Source organism: Rattus rattus, chromosome 3 (genome assembly GCF_011064425.1).
Source record: "Rattus rattus isolate New Zealand chromosome 3, Rrattus_CSIRO_v1, whole genome shotgun sequence".
Taxonomy (NCBI): Eukaryota; Metazoa; Chordata; class Mammalia; order Rodentia; family Muridae; genus Rattus; species Rattus rattus.
The window spans coordinates 144,243,769-144,264,837 of record NC_046156.1 but is presented as its reverse complement, the minus strand read 5'-3'; the positions used below and the strand labels follow the sequence as shown (position 1 = coordinate 144,264,837).

At 42.7% G+C, this 21,069-nt stretch overlaps 1 protein-coding gene across 3 annotated transcripts; it reads left to right on the top strand.

Moving 5' to 3' along the window:
- Positions 1–4,988: 4,988 nt before the first annotated feature.
- LOC116895585 (fatty acid-binding protein 9) lies at positions 4,989–19,472 on the top strand. Of its 3 annotated transcripts, none has more exons than XM_032896811.1 (4): positions 4,989–5,121; positions 7,468–7,640; positions 19,032–19,133; positions 19,290–19,340. In XM_032896811.1, exons 1-4 carry the CDS (start codon positions 5,049–5,051, stop codon positions 19,338–19,340), a joined length of 399 nt encoding a protein of 132 aa, XP_032752702.1. In that variant the 5' UTR covers positions 4,989–5,048. The 3 variants fall into 3 exon arrangements, with proteins under 3 accessions (XP_032752702.1, XP_032752703.1, XP_032752701.1); XM_032896812.1 differs by lacking the exons at positions 19,032–19,133; positions 19,290–19,340 and adding exons at positions 8,231–8,332; positions 9,150–9,384; XM_032896810.1 differs by lacking the exons at positions 4,989–5,121; positions 7,468–7,640 and adding exons at positions 15,915–16,015; positions 18,242–18,414 and having other exon boundaries at positions 19,290–19,472.
- Positions 19,473–21,069: the final 1,597 nt, after the last annotated feature.

Sequence of the window (21,069 nt, the reverse complement as noted above, 5' to 3'; positions counted from 1 at the left end):
GTCACATCTCTACGCTCCCCCAAAAGCTCAGCCCTTCCTTGCCTTGCAACAATCAGCCACCCCCGGATGAACTGCTCGGGCTCTGTCTCTTTAGCAGTTGGAGCCCACTATGGCCTGAGCAGCCTTCTATGGCTTTCTTTCTGTGATTTTCATGATTTCTGAAACCTTGGGCACCAGAGTATCTGAGAGCCCTTCTTTTCCTTCCCTTCCCTCCTTTATGATTCTCTCCTTTCATCCCTTCTCTTGCTAAACTTCCTTCCTTTTCACTCTCCCGGGTTTCATCTCTGAATCATCTACCATGAGCTATTTCCATTGTTTGCCAGGAGACCCCCAAGTTCCTCCTACTAGAAGTTCAGGCCAGAGTCAGAACCATAACCACCCACCCACAACTGTAATGGACAAAAATAAATGAACTGAAACCCCATGATCTATAAGTCCAGTCCAAGGTTATACCCTAAAGGGTGGTGATTACATATTTTTACTTATTAAGTTCCTTTTTCTGAACAGGGGCTCAGGTTACAGGCCACTGAGGGACTCAGAGTGCCTAGGATTATTGGCAGAGCTGCTCCAATGGCTGTTTCCTTTCTCTGGAAACCCACACAAGCTCTTTCTCCTACTAAACTATCACCTTTCACATGGTGGTGGCCTGACGTCTACTTATAGCACCCTTAAGCAGTTCATACATGTCACCCCCTTGCTAAATGTTTTCCCGTAGTACCCTGAGGTTCTTAAGACCTTTTCTGCTTTGTTTAGATTTTGGTTTTGGTTTTTAATCAAGACAGGGTTTCTCTGGCTGTCTTGGAACTCTGTAGATCAGGCTGGCCTCTAAATCAAGACATCCACCTCCCTCAGATGCGTCACCACTTTCCAACTGGTTGTTAAGATCTTTACGCCCCGATAGTGATCTCTGCAGCCCTAACCATCCTGTCTTAGGTATATTTAAGATATTAAATATCTTCAAATATCAGGCCTGCCCTGGCTCAGCTCTGAGATTCTGAGATATGTCCGCAAGCCCCACATCCCTGAAGCAAAGCCAGGCCATTCCCATTGTAGACCCTTCTCCACGGCTCTGTTGTGTTAGGTGTCTGTTTGTTTGTTTTTATTTGTTTTCTGACTCTTTTTAAAAATTTAACATGTAACATCTTTCTTATATCAGAGCATCACCATGTACTAAGCACAACTGGCACTTATTAGGGATTTAATATCTTCTTTGCATTTAGCTCTATTCCTAGAAAGTAAATTATATATGTGCACAGTCTTAAAATTATATAAAATGCAAGCAGTTGAGATTGGTGAAGGTAATAAGACACAAATACAAAGAAGAGAACAAATGTGAAGTGTGTGTGTGTGTGTGTGTGTGTGTGTGTATAGGCAGGGGGTTACTTCTGATGATGGTGCAGCTGGCCTGTCGCTAAGTTCTCTGCTTTTTCTGGTAGAATTTCACCTTTGCTTCCAGTTAGTTCCTGATGGGGTTTGCTATATTAAATGAAGACCAAGTAGGTCACAGTTTATATTCAGAAAGCACTTTGCCATGCCCCTCCCCCACTGTGGGTCCTTGCTTGCACACCCTGAACTGTGTGTGGAGAGTTTCTTTTACGAGCAGGAAGGCAAATGAAGAAGTTACCTAAGAGCTGCCAAGGCGCTCACAGTCTGTCTTTAGTCACTGCCCTTTACCCCAGGCTTACTCACTCCCTGCAAAACTGTTGCCATTTTGAGGTCAAAGAGTCAATACTCAGTCATTGTAACCATACATGCAAAGAAGAACATACTGGCCTAGCTGGATAGGGGACCCAGAACAGTTCTCATGGTAAGTGATCCCAAGAGCATGTGCCTACATTTTCTGTTAAGGGCTCATCTTACAATTGCTAACAAACACCCAAATGCACTTAGAAATTGAGCAGTAACAAGGGAAGTTTGCCTCCACACAAAGGAAGTTGCTCTTCCAAAGGGGAGCCTGGGCATGAACCCTCATCTTAGCTGGTCTGTACAAGCCGAAAACTCTCCCTGCCACTGAGACCTCGTCATTACTCTTTATCATCCGGACAGGGATGTTTCCTCATTAATTAAAAATTGTCAGAAATACCACTGTCATTTCCTCCAAAAGAAATAAACACAGGCAAAGGTTAGAAGGATGCATTCCATAGAGGCTGCCCATTTAGGAGCAAAGTGCAAGGCAAACAGCCTGGACCAGGGTGCCTGCCCTGTCAGCCCCGAGATTCTGAGATGTGACCTCAGGCCCCACATCCCCAAAGCAAAGCCAGGCCGTTCTCATTGCAGACCCTTCCCCACAGCTCTGAGGAAATATTCAGCCTGCTGTGTCCTTGTTGTCGTTGTGGAGCATCCTGGTTCTTTTCTAATTTTTAATTTTGAGACACACTCATGTTAAATGGACTAGGATGGCATTGAACTCACTCGGAGGCTCAGGCAGGCCTTGAACCTACATTATTCTCCTGACTCGGTCTCCTGTGGTGTTTCTTTGTTTTGTTTTGCTTTGGAATTCTAACCTGGTCAATTAAGATTCCCTTGGTGTATTTGATTAGATATCTGTATCTCGCAGTCAACGAATCTAAATAAATTCACTGCCTCACAATCGGTCATTGCTTATTAGGAACAAATTCACAGATACCACCCATGGCCATGTGAGTGAAATTAACTGGAAGTGGTGCTGAGCCAGCATTCCTGTTCCCCATCCCCCAGTCTTCTAGTGGTGTCAGCTGACAATTCCTTTGTTCTGAAAGGTCCTTCAGGTGTCACACCCCCTCCCCCAGTAGTCATCATGCCAGCTTAGCTATGCTGATGCCTCGGACAGTGGCCTTCTTAACGGTCCCCTTGGACACCGTCTTCCCCAGTGTGGGAAGCAGGTTCCTTGCTCCGTGAGAGCAAGCGAAGCTCGCTGTTGGATTCCCAGGGGTCAGCACAGTGCCCAAGTGGCGTGTGAATAAACAGATGAACTTGGTGTCACCGTGCTGTGTAAGCATTGCCCTTCTCAAGAGAGACAGAACACACGGCACATGTGAAATTCTGTAGCAACCACATTAAAAAAGAAAAAACCATCTTCCCCCCCAAAAAACAAAAACAGATTACTTTAAGTAATATATTTCACTTAGCTTGCCTTAATTATGGTTATTCCACATATATTCAATGTAAAACATTTCCACTATACATTGCATTTTTATATTAACTTCAACTGTGATATTTATTGTACACCAATAGATATCTTGATTCAGACAATTTCTTTTGAAATACTTGTTCATTATTTGAAGTTCACAAAACTCATCGTTAAAAAAACTTAGGTTGATGAATTCGACTTGTTCGACACATTTCATTTTTACATTTAAATTTTTTATAACCACCAACTTGAGAATAACTGCTTTTCTTTTCATTGAAATTAAGTAGCATTTACAGTTGAGCTTTGTCTTTCTATTAGCCACGTGGCACAGGCAGAAGAGTTTTGTGTAAATACGGAAGCGTGAACTGGGTGGGCTTTCTCTCCATGTCTAACCCACAGTGTTATACTCCACATGCAGCAAGCAGGGCGGGAGAATCCTTTGAGGGCATGTCTGTTAGGGATCTGTATGTTTCCAAATAAAGCAATTTAGAATATTATCAAAATTATCCCTGTATTAAGATCACTTACTTTATTTGAGTTTCAATCCTTACTCAGTAGGACTCGGATGAATCTGAGATAGCAGCACTGTGCTCAAGTAATAGTCCATAGAGGGGGAAAGCTGTTCACATGGCATTAGCAGATGCGATTAAAAGTTGTCTCTGTAAGCTAAATCTATCAAATTTTATAGCCTATTTTCCTGCAGAAAATACCATGTCTGCAGCATCCGTTTCCCCAGACTTTGGGGGCTGACATGGACTTGGTGGCAGGTAGGTTCCGTCTCTCTCCAATATCCTGAACTGTGGCCCTGCTCCCAGGTGCCGGTGTACATGTGAATATCTTTTATTGTTCTGGTATGAGGCAGGGAGACTGAGAACCAGGATTACTTTATAAAAGCTATCTCAGATAAGTCACTGTGTCGAAGAAGAAAAGAGGTTTTGATAACTCGTGACCAGGTTTTTTCTGATCAGTGACATAAACCTACAACCTTTGAGCTGCGTAAATTTAGAACTTACAATACATTTCAGAAATGGAATGAGGGACATATTTTGGATTGCGACCCATTTTTAAGGGGCTTGTAAAAATCAATACTGCATGGTTATTTAGGAATGGGAAGAGTAAGGCTTAACTTTAACTTTTAACTTTAACTTTTAACTTTTAACTTTTAATTGAATCTGTGCACTACATTCCTGAGCATTGGGCTGAATGCATTTTAATAAATTGAATATTTGAAATTGTAAGTCTAGGCCACTATAGCCAGTACTCACAGGCAGGGGCAGGCAGATCTCTGTGAGTTAGAGACCAGCCTGGTCTAGGTAGTGAGTTCTAGGACTACCAGGGCTGTGTAGAGAGACACTGTCTAAAATAAATAAATTTAGGCCACTTTAAAATGTCATTATTTATTTTGTTATAATTCGTGAGATAACACTATTCTAACAAAAGAGACATTGAGACTAAGAATCTCTAAGAGAGTCTTTATGTTCCCAAATTCAAACCACCAAACACCCTATTGCAGTATTCATAAAATAAAAACTCAAGATAAGAGGGTCAAAGGGTGTCCCAAGGTAATTGTCTCCTCCACAATGAGGTAAATCCATACGGAATAATAGGGGGAAGTTCAATGCATTAGCTTTTAACAGTCAAAACAGGAACGTTTAAAATACTCTGTTCATAGTTAAAAATAATTTGTACTCTAAGTCCAGTGATCATTGCCAGGGAGAACCAAAGTTGAGAAATTTATATTAAAAACATGACTCAGAGGAAAAAATACAGGGTCTGGTCATGAAGGAAATGATCTGGGGTCATCCCCCATTGGTCACTCCTCCAGTCACATGGTTGGGACATCTTTAAAAGCGAGTTCTCTGGACTCAGGAGGCACATAGCACCTTCCCCATCCTGCAGCCTTTCTCACCTGGAAGAGAACTCCTCGAAGGTTTACAAAATGTGCGACGCCTTTGTGGGAACCTGGAAACTCGTCTCCAGTGAGAACTTCGATGATTACATGAAGGAAGTGGGTGAGTGCTGTGGGCACCAGGGTCTCCCTGGCTGGGGAGAGGGCTTGTAGCTGCCTTTCATTCAGCCTGCGAGGGAGCTGTGGCTGAGAGGAAACGCTGCTTTCAGCACTGAGGCTATAGAAGCCACAGGAAAATGTCTGTCCCAGTTTTCTCAATCAAAGCTTCAACCCGGTGCTCCCTCCAGGTAGACCAGCAGGGAAGAGCCTAAAGGAAAATCTTGTTCTGTCTGTAGAATGACAAGATGTTGCCTTCATTTGCCAAGCGTGTTTTTTTTTTTTTTTTTTTTTTTTTTTTTTTTTTTTTTGGCTCTTTGGCCGTTTTTAACATCTCCTTTTACACGAACAATTTGCAACAACTTAAAAGAAAAATATCCCTTTATGTTTTTTTAAAAAAAGGATGGGGGTAACTTTTACTTAAAACTGAAGCCATGATATTGCCCATCTTAGAAAAAAACTTCATGCTGAAAGATATATTTTAGCAAATTCATTTCTGTCTCAATGTCAAGGCGTGAGAATGTGTGATTGTTTTACAGTAGACAAATGTTTGTTTTTCTTCAAGGGATCAAACATTCGTTGGTTTAGAATGATATGTGATGCTATAGATTTGTGAGTAATTTAAAAAAAAAAAGCAGGATGCGTGAGGCACATATAGAACGTGCCCTTCCCATAACAGAGGCTCGCAATGGCTTAGGTTTCTGTCAACACTGCCCACAGGCTGCTGTGGGAGTGGTCACCAGACATTGGCAGTACACAGGGGCCATCAACCAGTGCACTTTATCAGGGAGCTTCTGTATTGAACCCCTTCTCTCCGGGACCCTCCCATATGACAGAGTGGTCTCCATTAGGATAGAATCCCCTGGATCTCCAAAGGCTTAACCTTCCCTCAGTTATACAGTGGGAACTTTTGGTTGTCTGTCAATACTGTTGTCTTGTTTGCAGATAAGAAGAATATCAGGAATTTCAGCATGACTGACCTCTTAGTCCATTGACTGTTTACTGCCCAGTGTGGTAGTTACTGTGCACTGAGCCACAGGGTTTGAGCCACTTTTGGTTCCTGACTGTTTGACACATTTTTGCACTGGTAACATTCATCTCTAAATTATAAGAGCCCTATTTAAGTCGTGAGAGACCCATATTTAAAGGCGACAAGATATCTCCTGAATGCAACTGACAACTGTAATCAGGGCCGAGCTGGCAGGCATTGGCTTCTGCAGTCAAATAAAAAAGGAAGACAGAAGTGACGCTGTCATTTGTCATGGTCTCTCTGGAATCATTTCCCACTGCCTCGTCCCTTTCCTGTGCTGATTGAGTGTACCGAACGATGTGCCTTTCTGCGGTGACAACTCAAGGCAGAGACACACCACTTCCTCACGGTGGCTAATGTTTAGACAGAGAACCAAGTCACACCCTCTGCATCATCATCTATCCTGTGCTACGGCTCTCTCAGTTCATCCTTAGTTCTAGCCTTTGGTCACCTGGATCAAAGACGTAGCCTGTATTTAAGCATTTGTGTTGAAGGAGTCGGAGCACCCTGACAGGAGGATTCTGAGTAACATATGCAGAGAGCAGCTAAGGCTATAGGTTGTTGACCCTCCACAGGGGAGCGTGTCCATCATCTAAACAAACCAAGCCCACAACTTGAGGGGCCGAGATGCAGTGTTAGTTTCCAAACTACCTTACATTCTGAGTTCAAAAGATACTTAGTGAGTCCCCTTTAATTTTCCTCATTGTTGAGAATGCTGTCGCCGTTCTAAAAAGACATGTGTAAAATACCATTGTTCACTTTTGAGAAATTAATCAAATATCTTCATTTCATGAGGGAGTAATATGGGAAGAAAATTAAACTTGGCAACAACTGTTGTGAAATGTGATTTTTGTTCCCTCAAAATAGATGACCTTTTAACACAATAACTCTTTGTCAGGCCTGGTCCTTGACTTAGTTTTTTTTTTTTTAATATAACTTTTAATAATTAAGAAAGAATAAAATGGTCAAACCACCTCAATCATAGTTAGAAAATAGAGTTAGCATACAAACAAATATATCATACTATAATATATATATATATATATATATATATCTCACGTAGACATTGAGGTATGGAAATTTAATCTCTTTGTACATTCTTGCTGAACTTAAGGACGACTCTCCTGAGGGTTGTATTTGGCAGACAAGGGACACGCTAACAGTAAATCTGGATGGATAATGGGACCTGAGAGAATATCTTCAGTGATTAGCGCAATGTGCTTTGCTTCGAAGCCTGTCTCAAAGGAGCCCCAGCACCCTGGTGTCTCCTCCATCACACACACTAAAATGTAAGCTTTACATGCGTTCCCTTTCTCTCTATAGGAGTTGGCTTTGCCACCAGGAAAGTGGCCGGTATGGCCAAGCCCAACATGATCATCAGCGTAGAAGGGGACTTGATCAGCATCCGGTCAGAAAGTACTTTTAAAAACACCGAGATTTCCTTCAAACTGGGCGTGGAATTCGATGAAATCACTCCAGATGACAGGAAAGTGAAGGTGAGAACAAGGTGCAGTGTGAGGGGGGCCAAGCTTTTAATGCCACAGCCTGCAAGAAGCGATTTCAGGACAAGGGGAAGAAAAGCTTCCATTGATGGACGGCAGGCCTCGGGGTTCCCATACCTAGCCCATCCGGTCAGTGCACAGAGGGTGCATTTCCCTTTGTTACTAAGTTGTCCCAACATTAACAGTGATTAACGTGTTTCATGAGTCATACAATAGTGTGTGCGAAGTAAATTAGAGCAGTAAAAGATTAAAGGAAGTTTACAAAAGACAGGCTAAAAGAATAAAACTCACTGTAATATCACCGTGCCAACATATGTTTCGCCATCTAATTTCTTTCACAGTATATCCTTTTCTACGGGACATAATTTTATTTTTTATTTCTATTCAGAATATATAAATAGATATACATATATGAGTTCTACATTACTTTCTTCAAGATGTGTTTCTCTTTGTATTTTCTCGTTGTACTATGTTCTTGTCCTGTATTATTAAGGGCCTCAGAATAGTCCTTTGAACCCAGATTCCGTATTTCAGTCGGATTTTTGGCCTTCACGAATTGCAATCTCTTTTCCCTGTGCCCCCAGAGCATCATAACCCTGGATGGCGGGGTCCTGGTACATGTGCAGAAGTGGGATGGAAAGTCGACCACCATAAAGAGGAGACGAGATGGTGACAAGCTGGTGGTGGTGAGTTATGCTGCACACTTAGCTGTACTGTCTGGGCCTCAGGACCATTATTGCACACTAGAAAACACACCTGCTGTGTAGAACAAAAGGTTCATTTGTAGCATTTGTTTAGTTGGAGCTGACGGTTGAATGCTGGTTCTCAAACTTGCCTAATGTACTCTGTCCCTCTAAGCTGCACCTCCACCCTCTCATGCAGTCAAGCTCCACCCTCTCATGCAGTCAGGCTCCACCCTCCCATGAAGTCAGGCTCCACCTTCCCATGCAGTCAGGCTCCACCCTCCCATGCAGTCAGGCTCCACCCTCCCATGCAGTCAGGCTCCACCCTCCCATGCAGTCAGGCTCCACCCTCCCATGCAGTCAGGCTCCACCCTCCCATGCAGTCAGGCTCCACCTTCCCATGCAGTCAGGCTCCACCCTCTCATGCAGTCAGGCTCCACCCTGTCATGAAGTCAGGCTCCACCCATGCACACTTTCCCCCTAGAAAGCAATCCCTGCCTCCTCTGTGGCATCATAGGAAGCCTAGTGCAACATCCTCAACATCCTCAAGGGACTGTAGTCTGCATTTCTGCTCATGGCACTCACTTCCTGTGCAGAATTTCCAGTTCCCTGAGGGGAGGACCTTTATCTTCTTGGTCTTTGTATCACCCTAACCTGTTATACTTGGGGATGGATGTGCAATATGATAGAAGATTCTAGAACACATGGGTTTGTAGTTGTTGTTGAATACCATTTCCTTTCCAAGACCAAGAGATAAAAAAAATTAAGCCCCTGCTATTATCTCTGTGATTTACCATGTCAATTTTGTGCCTGTGTTTAGGAATGTGTCATGAAAGGCGTGACTTCTACAAGAGTTTACGAAAGGGCATGAGCCAAGGGAAGAGGCCCTGGACTGAAATTTGCATCAAACTCTACAATAGTTGGTGGGATTTGTTGGTTTTTTTTTTTTAAGATACGATTTTCCACTAATTAGCAAGCAACTACTTTTTTTCTGAAGCTGGGATTTTATTGGATATGATTATGCTGGTTAAATAAAACCTTTTTAGACTTAGAAAGTTGTGTAATGATACTTTTATTGTGCAACAATTTTGTACTGGTAACTGAGTGAAGACAATAGAAAAATTACATTATTTTTCTATCGTTCTGATTCAAATAATTTAATCTTTCATAATAATGCATGCCAGAAAAGCCAATGTCCATGAACTTATCAAAACTGAACACCAAGCCCTTCTGTATCATACAAGACCTTGGACAATTCTAAACACAGCGAATTATCCATGTATTCAAGCGTGCAGGTTTGTATCCACCCTGTCCTAGAGTACTGTGATTCAGCAGTACCTACAATGCTGTAGAAAAGAGCTCCAGACTCCACAGTGTGTGTGTGTGTGTGTGTGTGTGTGTGCATGTATGTGTGCACATGTGTGTGTGCATATGTGTGTGTGCATGAGTGTGTGCACGTGTTGTGCACGTGTGTGTGCACGTGTGTGTGTGTGTGTGTGTGTGTGTGTGTGTGTGTGTGTGTGTGTGTGTGTATTTCTACTAAGTAGTCCAGGCTGGTCTTGAACTGAAATTCTTCTGCTCAGCCTCTTGTGCTATTGGTGTTATAGGTTTGTACCACCATGCTCAGCGAGTCTAAAATTTTTAGTCTAAAGCAGGTGTTTTAGTCAGTCCTTCATTACTCTAACAAAATCCTGAGGCTGTTTACTTATAAAGAAATACATTTACTTGGCTACAAGTTTTGGAGGCTGAGTGCTCAAGAGAGTACAGCCCCAGAGACTTGACTGAGCTCCTGATAGGTGGTGTCATGAGGAAATGAGAAAGAATGCTCCTGACAAGGAGCAGGGAGGAGCATTCTTGTCATCTGTAACAAGAAGATTGTCTCCTGAAGCCCATCCGGCTCATTCACACTGAGCGAACGACCTATCAGCAATTCCCATCCATTAATGCCCCAGCATCTTCACATACTATGCTGGGGTCAGACTTCCAGGACTTGTACCTTCAGGAAACATACCTCATCCAAACCACAGCAGTATGCTGTACCTAGAAACAGTGTGTGTAGATGTCATGCCAGTCATAAGGTTCACACTAGGGACATGTGACAGGTTTGTTCATGAATAAAGATGCAATGTTGTAGTTTCTAAACATTTATGATTATTATCAGCAGTACCTTTTACTCAAATTTAAACCTCCCTGGGATCCCTATATCACAAACACTTGTGCACACACACAGGCATGATGATCGTAAGGTTTGAAATGTATGCATACACACATACAGTAAGAGTGAAGTTTAAAACTCATGTTCATGCAACTATAAAACAGGTTTGAAACACATTCACACACACACACACACACACACACACACACACACACACACACACACACCAGTCAGGTTTCCCAGGCAGTGTACGTGTGTAGACATATGTATGTACTTGTGTGTATTGCATGTCTCTTTTGTGGGAGGCATGAACACCTCTACAATGAGGCTTTGCAGGGATAGAGTAAAATCCCTAAATCATGAGATTTATATTTTGTAGTCAAACAGAAATCCTTTAGAGTGTAGAGTACAGAGACATCTATAGTACAGAGAGCGTGTTGAGTGACATAAGCCAGACACAGAAAAATAAATGTCACCTGTCCTGTCTTATCTGCAGAAGTTAAAGGAAAGCCAACCTGGGTGTGGGGTAGAGATTGCTTAGGGTGAGGAGAAAATATGGATTGGACCAGAGCTCACTGTATGAATATGTTCCAGTGTCACAATAACTCACACTGACCTCAACCAATATGTGTAATTGATACATGTTAGTAAAAATATCAGATGTATTAAATGCATTATCATCTTTGGGATATCCTCTTTGGAACATACTTCTACAGCTGTTCATTTTCTGCACAACTATTGTATATGTCACACCATGGTTTAGAGGTAACACATAAGGGACTAACACGGAAGGTTCCTGGTTACAAGAATATTTTTTTAATCACGAAAACAGTGAGGCCCAGTATTTGGACTCACTAGAGCTGCGTAGGGATGCTTCGCAAGGTGTGGCAAACCAGTGGACGTTAAGAACAAGCTGGCGTCGGGCACTCTGCAGGGTGTGCATTAGTGATCACCAGAGTGAGCTGATGGCAGGAGCTGTCTCTGTGAGATGAGATGAGAAAATGGAGGCTCAGAGCTCAGAGCACTAAGACAAAGCAGAACACGACTGTAGAATTATGAAGTTCAGCCATTATCCTGGCCGAACACAGGTCTGGACGGCATCAGTGGTGACAAAACCTAAAGAGACAGAGTTCAAGTAGACTCTGGGGAGACAGCCAAGGGGGAGCCTCCCCATACAGACAACAATTACCTTGGAGGAATGTCTCCAATATAACTGTTTTAAAATGCTGGGGAATCGTCCTTTGCCTCTAGTATCATATAGAATACCTTCCAGTGCCATGCATGCCAGCCAAGAGAGCTCAACCTTCGCGCTCAACTTCTTCATTGACTTCTGCAATGAAATCTTACTAGCTGGTTGTGGGGTGCAACTAATAGCCTTGACAACAGCCCGCCATGTTTGGACTGTTCTATGAGGTCCCCTTGGCCTAACACGATATAGCTCACTCCTGGAACCTGAAGTTTTACTTGGTAGCATAAGGTGTCTAGTTGGTGAATCAGCTTTCCTCTTATTTGGTGACTCCATTCAGATTAATTTTCTCTCTGTGTGTATTGTAGGAAGCTTCTACAGTAGTAGGTTTCTATATGCCTTTACAAATGACCTTTAGTGCTAGCTGACCCCTCCTATATTCCCTCCTTTATACTTCTATTCCTTCCTTCTCTCTATTTTTTTTAAAAAGGACATTTTTGATAGGCAAAAGATGGATGGATTTTAAAGATAGGGTAAGCAAAATAAGCTAATATGTGATGCTCTCTCAGAGAGAGAGAGAGAGAGAGAGAGAGAGAGAGAGAGGAGAGGGAAGGGAGGAGGGAGGGGAGAGAGGAGAGAGAAAGAGAGAGAGAGAGAGAGAGAGAGAGAGGAGGGAGGAGGGGAGGGAGACGAGAGGGAGGGAGAGAGTCCCTGAAATAGTCAAAACCATGCAAGCAGTAGACCTTGCAGTTACAATGGAGGATATTGTTTTAGAGATACTAGGAATGTGGAGTACCTGCTGATGAAACTTTTAGTCACCAGAGAAGACAGCTTCTAACACAGGCCATGTGCTACAGGAGCAGGGCTATGAGTGTGGGGCTGCCTAAGTCTGTGGGGCTTCATATGACAGAGGCCTAGATACTGGACATAGAACTATCGGGCCTCGCTTTGGTTCAGTCTGTTTTCGTCTGTTTCCTATGTCTCCCCTTTGGAATGGCAATGCCTACACTATGTTGTTGGATACTGGAAGTAGGGAGTGTTTTACAGCTAAAGAATCATCTTCCGTCTTAGAAGACAGTTTAGATTTCAGAATCCTGAACCATGCAAAAGTGTTGGGATCCCTGAAGTTGGATTAAATGCCTTTTGCATTATGAAATGGCCATGAGTTTTTGGAAGCCAAGTCCAAACATTCTGCTTTGACTCTTTGATGTCCTCTACAGGCTCATAGATTGGAATGTGCTCAAGCATTACACAGCTGGTCAAGAGGCTGCGTAACTTCAGAAAGTGCATCCTGGCTGGCAGATGCAGGCAACTAGAGATGGGTCTGTGAAGGCCATTAACCTGGCTTCAAGTTCCTGCTTTTATTTTCTTCCTGGTCTACTGAGATGTAGCAAGCCACTGCCTACATATTCCCACCATTGTGAGCTATACTATGCCTTCCTCTCCGTCGTGGACTAAAACTTCTGAGACTGAGGGCCAAAATAAACCACTGGTTGCTGAAGCTGTGCTTTGTCAGGTGTGGTGGTCCTGTGGTATCAACACTGCATCCATTGAGAACAGGAAGGCTTACTCCAGTACCAGAGACTCACCATGTCCCATAACTGCCTTTGGTCCCCATTTCTTTTGTTACTCACGTATAAATGCATTGCCTATTATCTACAGCGTCATTTAAGCCAGATGCTGTCTTGGGAACAGAAATGAGTCTGAAGAATTGTCTTTTCTTGATTCATTTTTACAATTGCTCTCAGATATCTGATAGAAATGCAATTCTACACACCATGCTCTCTAATACCCTTCTTTCTAAGGTCTAAATGTGCTGTCATGGGTGGTGTAGAGTTCTGAACCAGATTACCACATGCTAGAGTTGGGTCTGTGAAGGTGTGCATGAAATTAGCTGTTTGTAGTACACGTAATTGGCCAGAGCCACATTAACCATTTAATGAAGCCATTTACAAAGGTGTGTCAGCAGCCAAAGGCTTAATCATCAAGTTTCAAATCTTAGGCACAAGACTGTTAAGTAACAATGGCACTGTGACCTCATGTGACAGAGGTTACATGAGGTTACAAATGTGATTCTGGCTCCAAATTTGAATTTACATCACAATGGATGACATTGTGCAATATCACAGGAGAAACCTTAGTGAGTGGAGGAAGACTCCATGCCATTTCTCCCTCTGACTCCCTCCCAGTAGTGGGGAATTTTACAGAAGCTGGAAATTTGACTTGTCCCTTTGCCACACACACCAACTGAGTTCTACAAGGAGCTGCAGTATTCATTTCTGAATAAATATTAGGAGAGTAACAAAGACAGCTGCCCAGGGGGTAACTTTTGACCCGCTACCCTACTGGCCAATATGCACAGATACGTTCTTTGCCTTCCAATTGGAGAACACAGATGCAAGCACTAAGGCAGACCCATGCCATAGGGCAGGCCTGTGCGACTCACTCTGTATTTGAATCTGATTGTGTCATTGACCTTTGAGGCATTTGTTAGCATGATCTTCCCTGAGGTTTTGCTTGCCTCCTTCTGCCCTCCTGGATAGCCGAATATCTTTCCAATTCACAAAAATACAACACATTCCACTTCTCTAAATACCTTTTCTCCAAAAGCAATTCTTTGTCCCGAATAAACTGTCACGTCTCTCTGGCACTCAAAACCGCAATATCTTGTTTGCTTTGTGTGGAAAGAGATGCTGTCACACACAAGGATGAAGAGATAGTCCTCAGAGTTGAAGGGTGAATTGACATAGAACAGATGAAAAAAAAATAGTCATTTTCTTGTCCCTGACCATCTAAACTTTTGGCTTTCTAGTAGCTGGAATTATGAGCAGCCACATCAATCTATTCAATTAATGTGTGGTAGAAAACTTGGGACCTGTGAATCTACCTCACTTGCTTGGAGTGCAGAACATGAAGCAAGGAGAAATTACAGCGAGCTTTAACTTTCTGGTGTCCCCCTTTACGTTTTTGGACTATAGATATCAGGTATCATTCCTTCCTTCACCTAAAACTTTACAAAAATTTACCTGCAACATCTTAAATTGCATCTTTTAATACAAAAATGATTTTGAAAACTAGCCGTGGTGTAGCACATCTGGTAATCCTAGCATTTGGGAGGCTGAGGCAGGAGGATTGCTAATATGAGGGCAGCCAGGCTACGTGGGGAGGAGAGAGGGAGAGAGGAGAGAGAGAGAGAGGAGAGAGAGGAGAGAGGAGAGAGAGAGAGGAGAGAGGGAGAGGAGAGAGAGAGAGAGAGAGAGAGAGAGAGAGAGAGAGAGAGAGAGAGAGAGAGAGAAGAGAGAGAGAGAGAGAGAGGGAGAGAGGAGAGAAAGAGAGAGAGGAGAGAAAGACAGAGAGGAGAGAGAGAGAGAGAGGGAGAGAGGAGAGAGAGAGAGGGGGAGAGAGAGAGAGGAGAGAGGGGAGAGAGAGAGGGGAGAGAGAGGGGAGAGGAGAGAGGAGAGAGGGGAGAGGAGAGAGGGGAGAGGCGAGAGGAGAGAGGGGAGAGGAGAGAGAGGAGAGGGAGAGGGAGAGGGAGAGAAAGGGAGGGAGCAGGGAGGGAAGTTTACTTTGTTAACATAAAAGATGAGTTTTCTAGGCACTGACTTCACTGTATCCTTCCCTTGTAAGGCTCACACCACGCAGCTCTACCCAGTAATAATTGCCACCTTTCTTCCCAGTCCCCACCTATCCTTGATTGACAAAAATTATGTTAATAACCTAAACCTCACTCCAAGCAACTGTAGGCATTTTAAATTGCATTAACGATATGAACACATCAACCCTGCAAGCAAGGGAAGGGACAACACTCTTCTAATGAAGGGGAAGGTTTTACACCATGACTTGCACAAACAAAAAGTAAAATAGCTGAGTCAGACCAAGCAAGGGTGTCCTTGTTTGAGGTGGGGAAACATCTGATTTGGTGTTGGTTAGACATTTGTCAGATATCCCCTTAGGGATAGTCGACATTTAGTGTTCAAAGTCTCGTCTCCATTGACAGTTGACTTAGCAGGGGTCTCTAGGGTATAAATCCCGTTGCCGGAGGCTTAGAGAGGCTCCCTGAGTTAAGCTTTGCGGGTTAGTTTTCTGTTGGTGGTATATAGAGTGAGTCAACCGCCGGTGCCTGGAATCTCAGATTCCTGGCAGCTCATTGGCCGCTTCAGGAATGCCACGTGACAAAGATCTTCTTCGAAGGAAGGGCCTGGCGGCACAGTGATGCCCACACTTCGAGGTTTTCGGTTGTGAGTGTCTCATCTAACCGCAAAGCTGTGCACGATGATTGAGCCCTTCTTGGGGACCTGGAAACTGGTCTCCAGTGAAAACTTCGAGAATTACGTGAGGGAACTGGGTGAGCGATGCCGTTACGGGAGTAGGGAATTGGTGGCAAGACGCTTTTGTGTTGTGGCTAGCTTTGTACCGGACGATGAATTTTTAAATGATTCTCTTTTTGTGACCTTGAGTTATACTCGACAAAGTTTATAAGTCTGCTTATTATTATTTCTTTTAACTATAATAACTAATAATTAACATTAAAAAATCTTTGAACTCGGCTTACAGCTCACTCTCTGTTTATAGCCCAGGCTCCTGGTGGAAGATCATCATGCTGACCTCCTGCACAAATTTCTCCACAGCAGGATCATTTCATTGAGCAGCTTTTGTTCGACCCCAAAATTTGTGTAAATGAATCGTTGTAATTAGTATATGGATTGAATTTGTTTAGGGATTTATTTTAATCATAAATTTAGAAGCACAGTGGCAACAAATAACATTCTCCACAGTGGTCCTCAACCTTCCTAACTCTGGGACCTTTTAATACAGTTCCTCATGTTGTCATGGCCACCAAACATAATCGTGGCTACATCATAACTATAACTTGTTATGAAACATAATGTGAATATCTAATTTGCAGGACATCTGATATTTGATGTTTGTAAGCACCACCAATTTAGAGGCTAGAATTTTCTAGAATGTTCACTCATGTACATAGTTTTGAAGATTTTCTTTTTTGAGAGGAGAAATAGAATGGTTTCTCTTCACTGACTGACCATCTCACCATTGGCTGTCTCCCAGGAGGATGGGTCCTTGATATCTACGTCAAGCTCTGCAATCAACCATGAGTTATAACAAGCTGTGCCTGTAACAGCTACACCTCTCTATATGAACACCTCTCTATGAACAACAGTTCATTTTCACAATTATTAACATCCTCTTTTATAAGTCTAAACCACATGAAATGCAGATTTTTTTCCCTTTTTTACATTTTGCTTACAATATTCAGCGATTGCTGACAGTTATTGATATATGTACTTATTGTAAGCAGTGAAACAGCAATGTTTTACACCCTAAGAAGAAGTTAGCAATATCATAAATGTAATATTTACTCTTCTCCCAAAGACAACATTTACATATCAGGAAGTAATAAAGAAATTTTCATATAGACAAATTTGTTTTGAATAAAAATTTGAGGGATGTAAGAAACTTGGGAGTGGATGTAGCCGTGCACACATACAATCTCAGCTGTTACAAGGCTCTGGCAGGAAGATAGAGGGTTCAAGTGCAGCCTAGCTACACTGAGAGACCTATAGGAAAAATATATATTATATATTTCTATTTCTATCTCTATGTGTAGAGATAGATAGACATAGATAGATAGATAGAGAGATAGAGAGATAGAGAGATAGAGAGATATAAATATAGATAGATATAGGAGATGGGAAAGGAATGGGAGGACCGTGGGCTTATGACCAGAATGGCACTGTGTGTTGACTAGGAGTTGGGCTAAGTCTGGAGCAAGGAGGAAGAGTCACTGAAATTACTCTGCTTTGGGGCCTTTCTAAACCTTTCATGTACTCTTCCAAAGCAAGGGTAAGGAAGGCCAAGTCATCCACACTTTACTATGGAGAAAGCTCAAAGGGAGCAAAACTGTCAAGTGTCAGGATTGGAGCCCAGATTTTGACCACCTTACTCTTCCTTGAGATCCACAGATCTGTTTTCCTATAGGGAGGTCTGTTGCATCCACAGCTGGAATGGGCAGTAGACAAAAATATGTATTTAGAGAGAAGAGTCAGCATCTGTCTACCTACTGTCAATAGTCATATTGACAGTAGAATGTGCCCAACCAAAGCACCAGGGCCAGGCTTTGAGCCGAGGGCTTCACATATTGTCTTTGCGAGTTTCCACAAGGCTAAATGCAAGCATTTGCTCCCTTGAAAGCCATCCTGCAAATCCACACTTCACACTAAGCACAAAAGTTTGAGAAAGTGAATTTAGCTTTTCAAGATATCAAAATTACTAGTTGTACCTTGACTTGATCTAGAGATTACAGAAAACATCAAAGAAGACATTGAGGTTGGACATGGTGGCTCACATCTGCAAGTCAAAGCAGAGTCAGGAGGACCCTGACTTCAAGGCCAGCCTGGGCTGCAGAATGAGTCCTTGCCTGTGAAGAAACAAGGGTGTATGATAGTCGACTCCAGTGGAAGAGGAAGCATTCTTTAAGAGCTGGTGCTCAAAATGGTTCTTGACATATCTTCCTAAACATGTGAGTAAGGTATATTTTTTCTTTGTCCTCCAGGAGTGGAATGTGAACCCCGGAAAGTTGCATGTTTAATAAAGCCAAGTGTTAGCATTAGTTTCAATGGGGAAAGGATGGACATCCAAACAGGAAGTGCATGCAGGAACACGGAGATCTCCTTCAAATTGGGGGAAGAGTTTGAAGAGACCACTGCAGACAACCGGAAAGTAAAGGTTAGTTGGAGCTCACTCTGTTCAATCACTAAGGAAAATAGCTGGCTAGGTGTGGGTCATTCAGTTTATTGTATTGATTCAATTTAATTCAGTTCATTTATTACTAAGCCTGGTTGGGCTTGTTTAAAATCTGTGCATAAAGTCATTTGTTTGCTAATTATTCAGATAGCTTAATGGAGCTAAAATGTTCTTACTAGTCCTTTTGTTGCTGCTGTTTGAGACAAGGCCTTGCTATATAGCCTAGACTGGCCTGCAACTTAGGATCCTGCTTCTTATCTTAGGCCTGCTTCTGACCTTCAAGTACCAGGGTTACAGATGTAAACCTAGCATATGACATTCCTTCCTCACCTTCCCCCAACTTTTGTTATTGTCTGAAAAATCATACAGAATAGAACAATTATTAAGGTTAAATAGCTTATGAATTCTTGTCTATGAGAACATGAATTTAGTTATCTCCTGGGACTTCTAGATTGACTGCATTAAAACATAACAGGAATTGAATTGAGCAGCATGAAGAACAGAATTTCAGACTTGAAGTTAAAAGGGTAGGTGTTTAGTGTGGTAATAGGTACAAAGTATTGAATAACTCCTTCTAACCACTGTCTCTGCATCTATAGAGCCTTATAACTTTTGATGGTGGGGCAATGATCCAGATCCAAAGATGGCTTGGCAAACAGACAACAATTAAAAGAAGAATTGTGGATGGAAGAATGGTAGTGGTGAGTGATCCCTAAGTTTACATTTTTACATATTTTTTGAGTGACTACCCACCAAGATACTCTCTGTGGCCTGAATTGAAGGCTTGTTCTGCAGAAAGATGAGGGAGAAGGTTTAACCTGTCAATAGTCACATCTAACAAATCTCTCTACCTTCAGGAGTGCACCATGAACAATGTTGTCAGCACTAGGACCTACGAAAGGGTGTAGCAGATGGGTAGACGCCAGTAAGAACTTGGCCACCACAGAGAACTTGCTGCTGAAGAAACTCAGCTCCAGGGACAGTGATTTAAAATATCACCAACATAAGTTTTGCTCAATAAAAGCACTAATTGAAAGTTGTTTTCAGACTGTTTGATAATGAAGGTTATGGTCGGTCAGCATGACTTTTCTGCTGCTATGTAGAAAACTCTGACAGAAAGCCACTTCCAGTGGGGCAAGAGTTTATATTAACCTACAGTTCTGGAGGGGAAGCACCACCGTTCTTTGTCATGATGGGAAAGGCATGGTAGCAGACGTGTGGAACCAGCCTGGTAGTTGGGAGCCAGCGAGATCTCATTTAAACCCCACACAGGAAGGCTCAGGGCCAGGACAGGAAGTGGAGCTACACCATAATACCTCAAAATCAGCCGGTAGTAATAAGCTTCTTCCAGAAAGACCCTCTTAAAACTTCCATAGCATTATGAAATTGAATCACTATCAGCAAACCAAGTGTTCAAAAACATGAGTCTTTATGGGACATTTCATGTTCAAATCACTACAGGAGTGGTCTGCAGAATTGGTAAGACAGAAGTGTCTATTAACACGACATCTAGTCACCCAGAAGACAAACCCCTGAGTTTATTAGGTTAACTGAGGTAGGTAGGGGTAGGAAGAGTTACCCAAAATATGGAGAAAGAAGGAGGAAAAAGCACTTGATTTTCTTGCCAAGGGCTCAGGTTCAGTTCCCAGCACCCACAAGGAGTGGCTCATGTCTCTGATGACACCATTTTAGCTTCCTTACGTAAGTGCACACATGTGGCACACATACACTAAATACATGCAGGCACACATGCATACATGTTCATAATCTTTTTTGTTCCCTTGAACTGCGTACAGAAGAAAAATAACAATGTTAACTCTAGAGACTGAGGTAAAGTCATTTACTTACTTTTCGAGAGAATTTGAAATACAAATGAGAGTAGGCTTTATAGCCCACATAGAAAAATATGTTTTACTTTGAAAGTTATGTACCCAAAATAACAGTAGCAAACTATTACATTGAGAGACATGTTAAGTCTACAGGAAAATATTAATTATCCAGACAGCAATTACACTTATACTACTGTTAGCACTACCACCCAAGAATAGTTCATCACATTCTTTTTGTTACACAAAAATATTTAATAAATCACTGACAGGAGCCATTTTCAACATCCTTAACAGGCTTTAATTTTTACACATTTGTACCAAAAATGCAATAATTATAAAAGGACGTACGTAAATGTGCAGAACTGGTTCCAACTCTTACCTGCAGCAGCACTCAGAAGAGAGGACCTCATGCCTCACACAGGCAGCATAGTAGAGTTGCTCCTGGTAGCAGGGGTGTGGGTGATCCCGGCTGGGTCATGAGTATGTGATAGCTGACCCCAACAGACAGGAAAGCTGCTCAAAGGGTCATGTGCACCCACAGGGTCAGGAGTGCTGGAGAGCCATCTCTGCCCTTCACCAGCTGTAGTCTGCCAGAACTCCAGACAGCACAACAAAACTGACCCTAGTGCCAGTGAGCCAGCCCCACCACTTGTCTGTTGTGAGGTGGTATGGGTGATGTCCTCCCCCTTGACACCTGCTGAAGCTGGGAGAGCTGACACCAAGGGCATGAGAGGTAGAGAGCTGGTCTTGCTCCCTCACTGGTGGTAGTACTCGGGAGAGCATGCCCAGCACTTCATCAGGGCAACAC

Bases quoted from the DNA above. Each gene is read 5' to 3' on its own strand.
- LOC116895585 (XM_032896810.1), top strand. From the start codon at position 15,943: ATGATTGAGCCCTTCTTGGGGACCTGGAAACTGGTCTCCAGTGAAAAC. The intron at 16,016-18,241 runs GTGAGCGATGCC...TTTGTCCTCCAG, and splicing joins GAATTACGTGAGGGAACTGG to GAGTGGAATGTGAACCCCGG. The intron at 18,415-19,031 runs GTTAGTTGGAGC...CTGCATCTATAG, and splicing joins CAGACAACCGGAAAGTAAAG to AGCCTTATAACTTTTGATGG.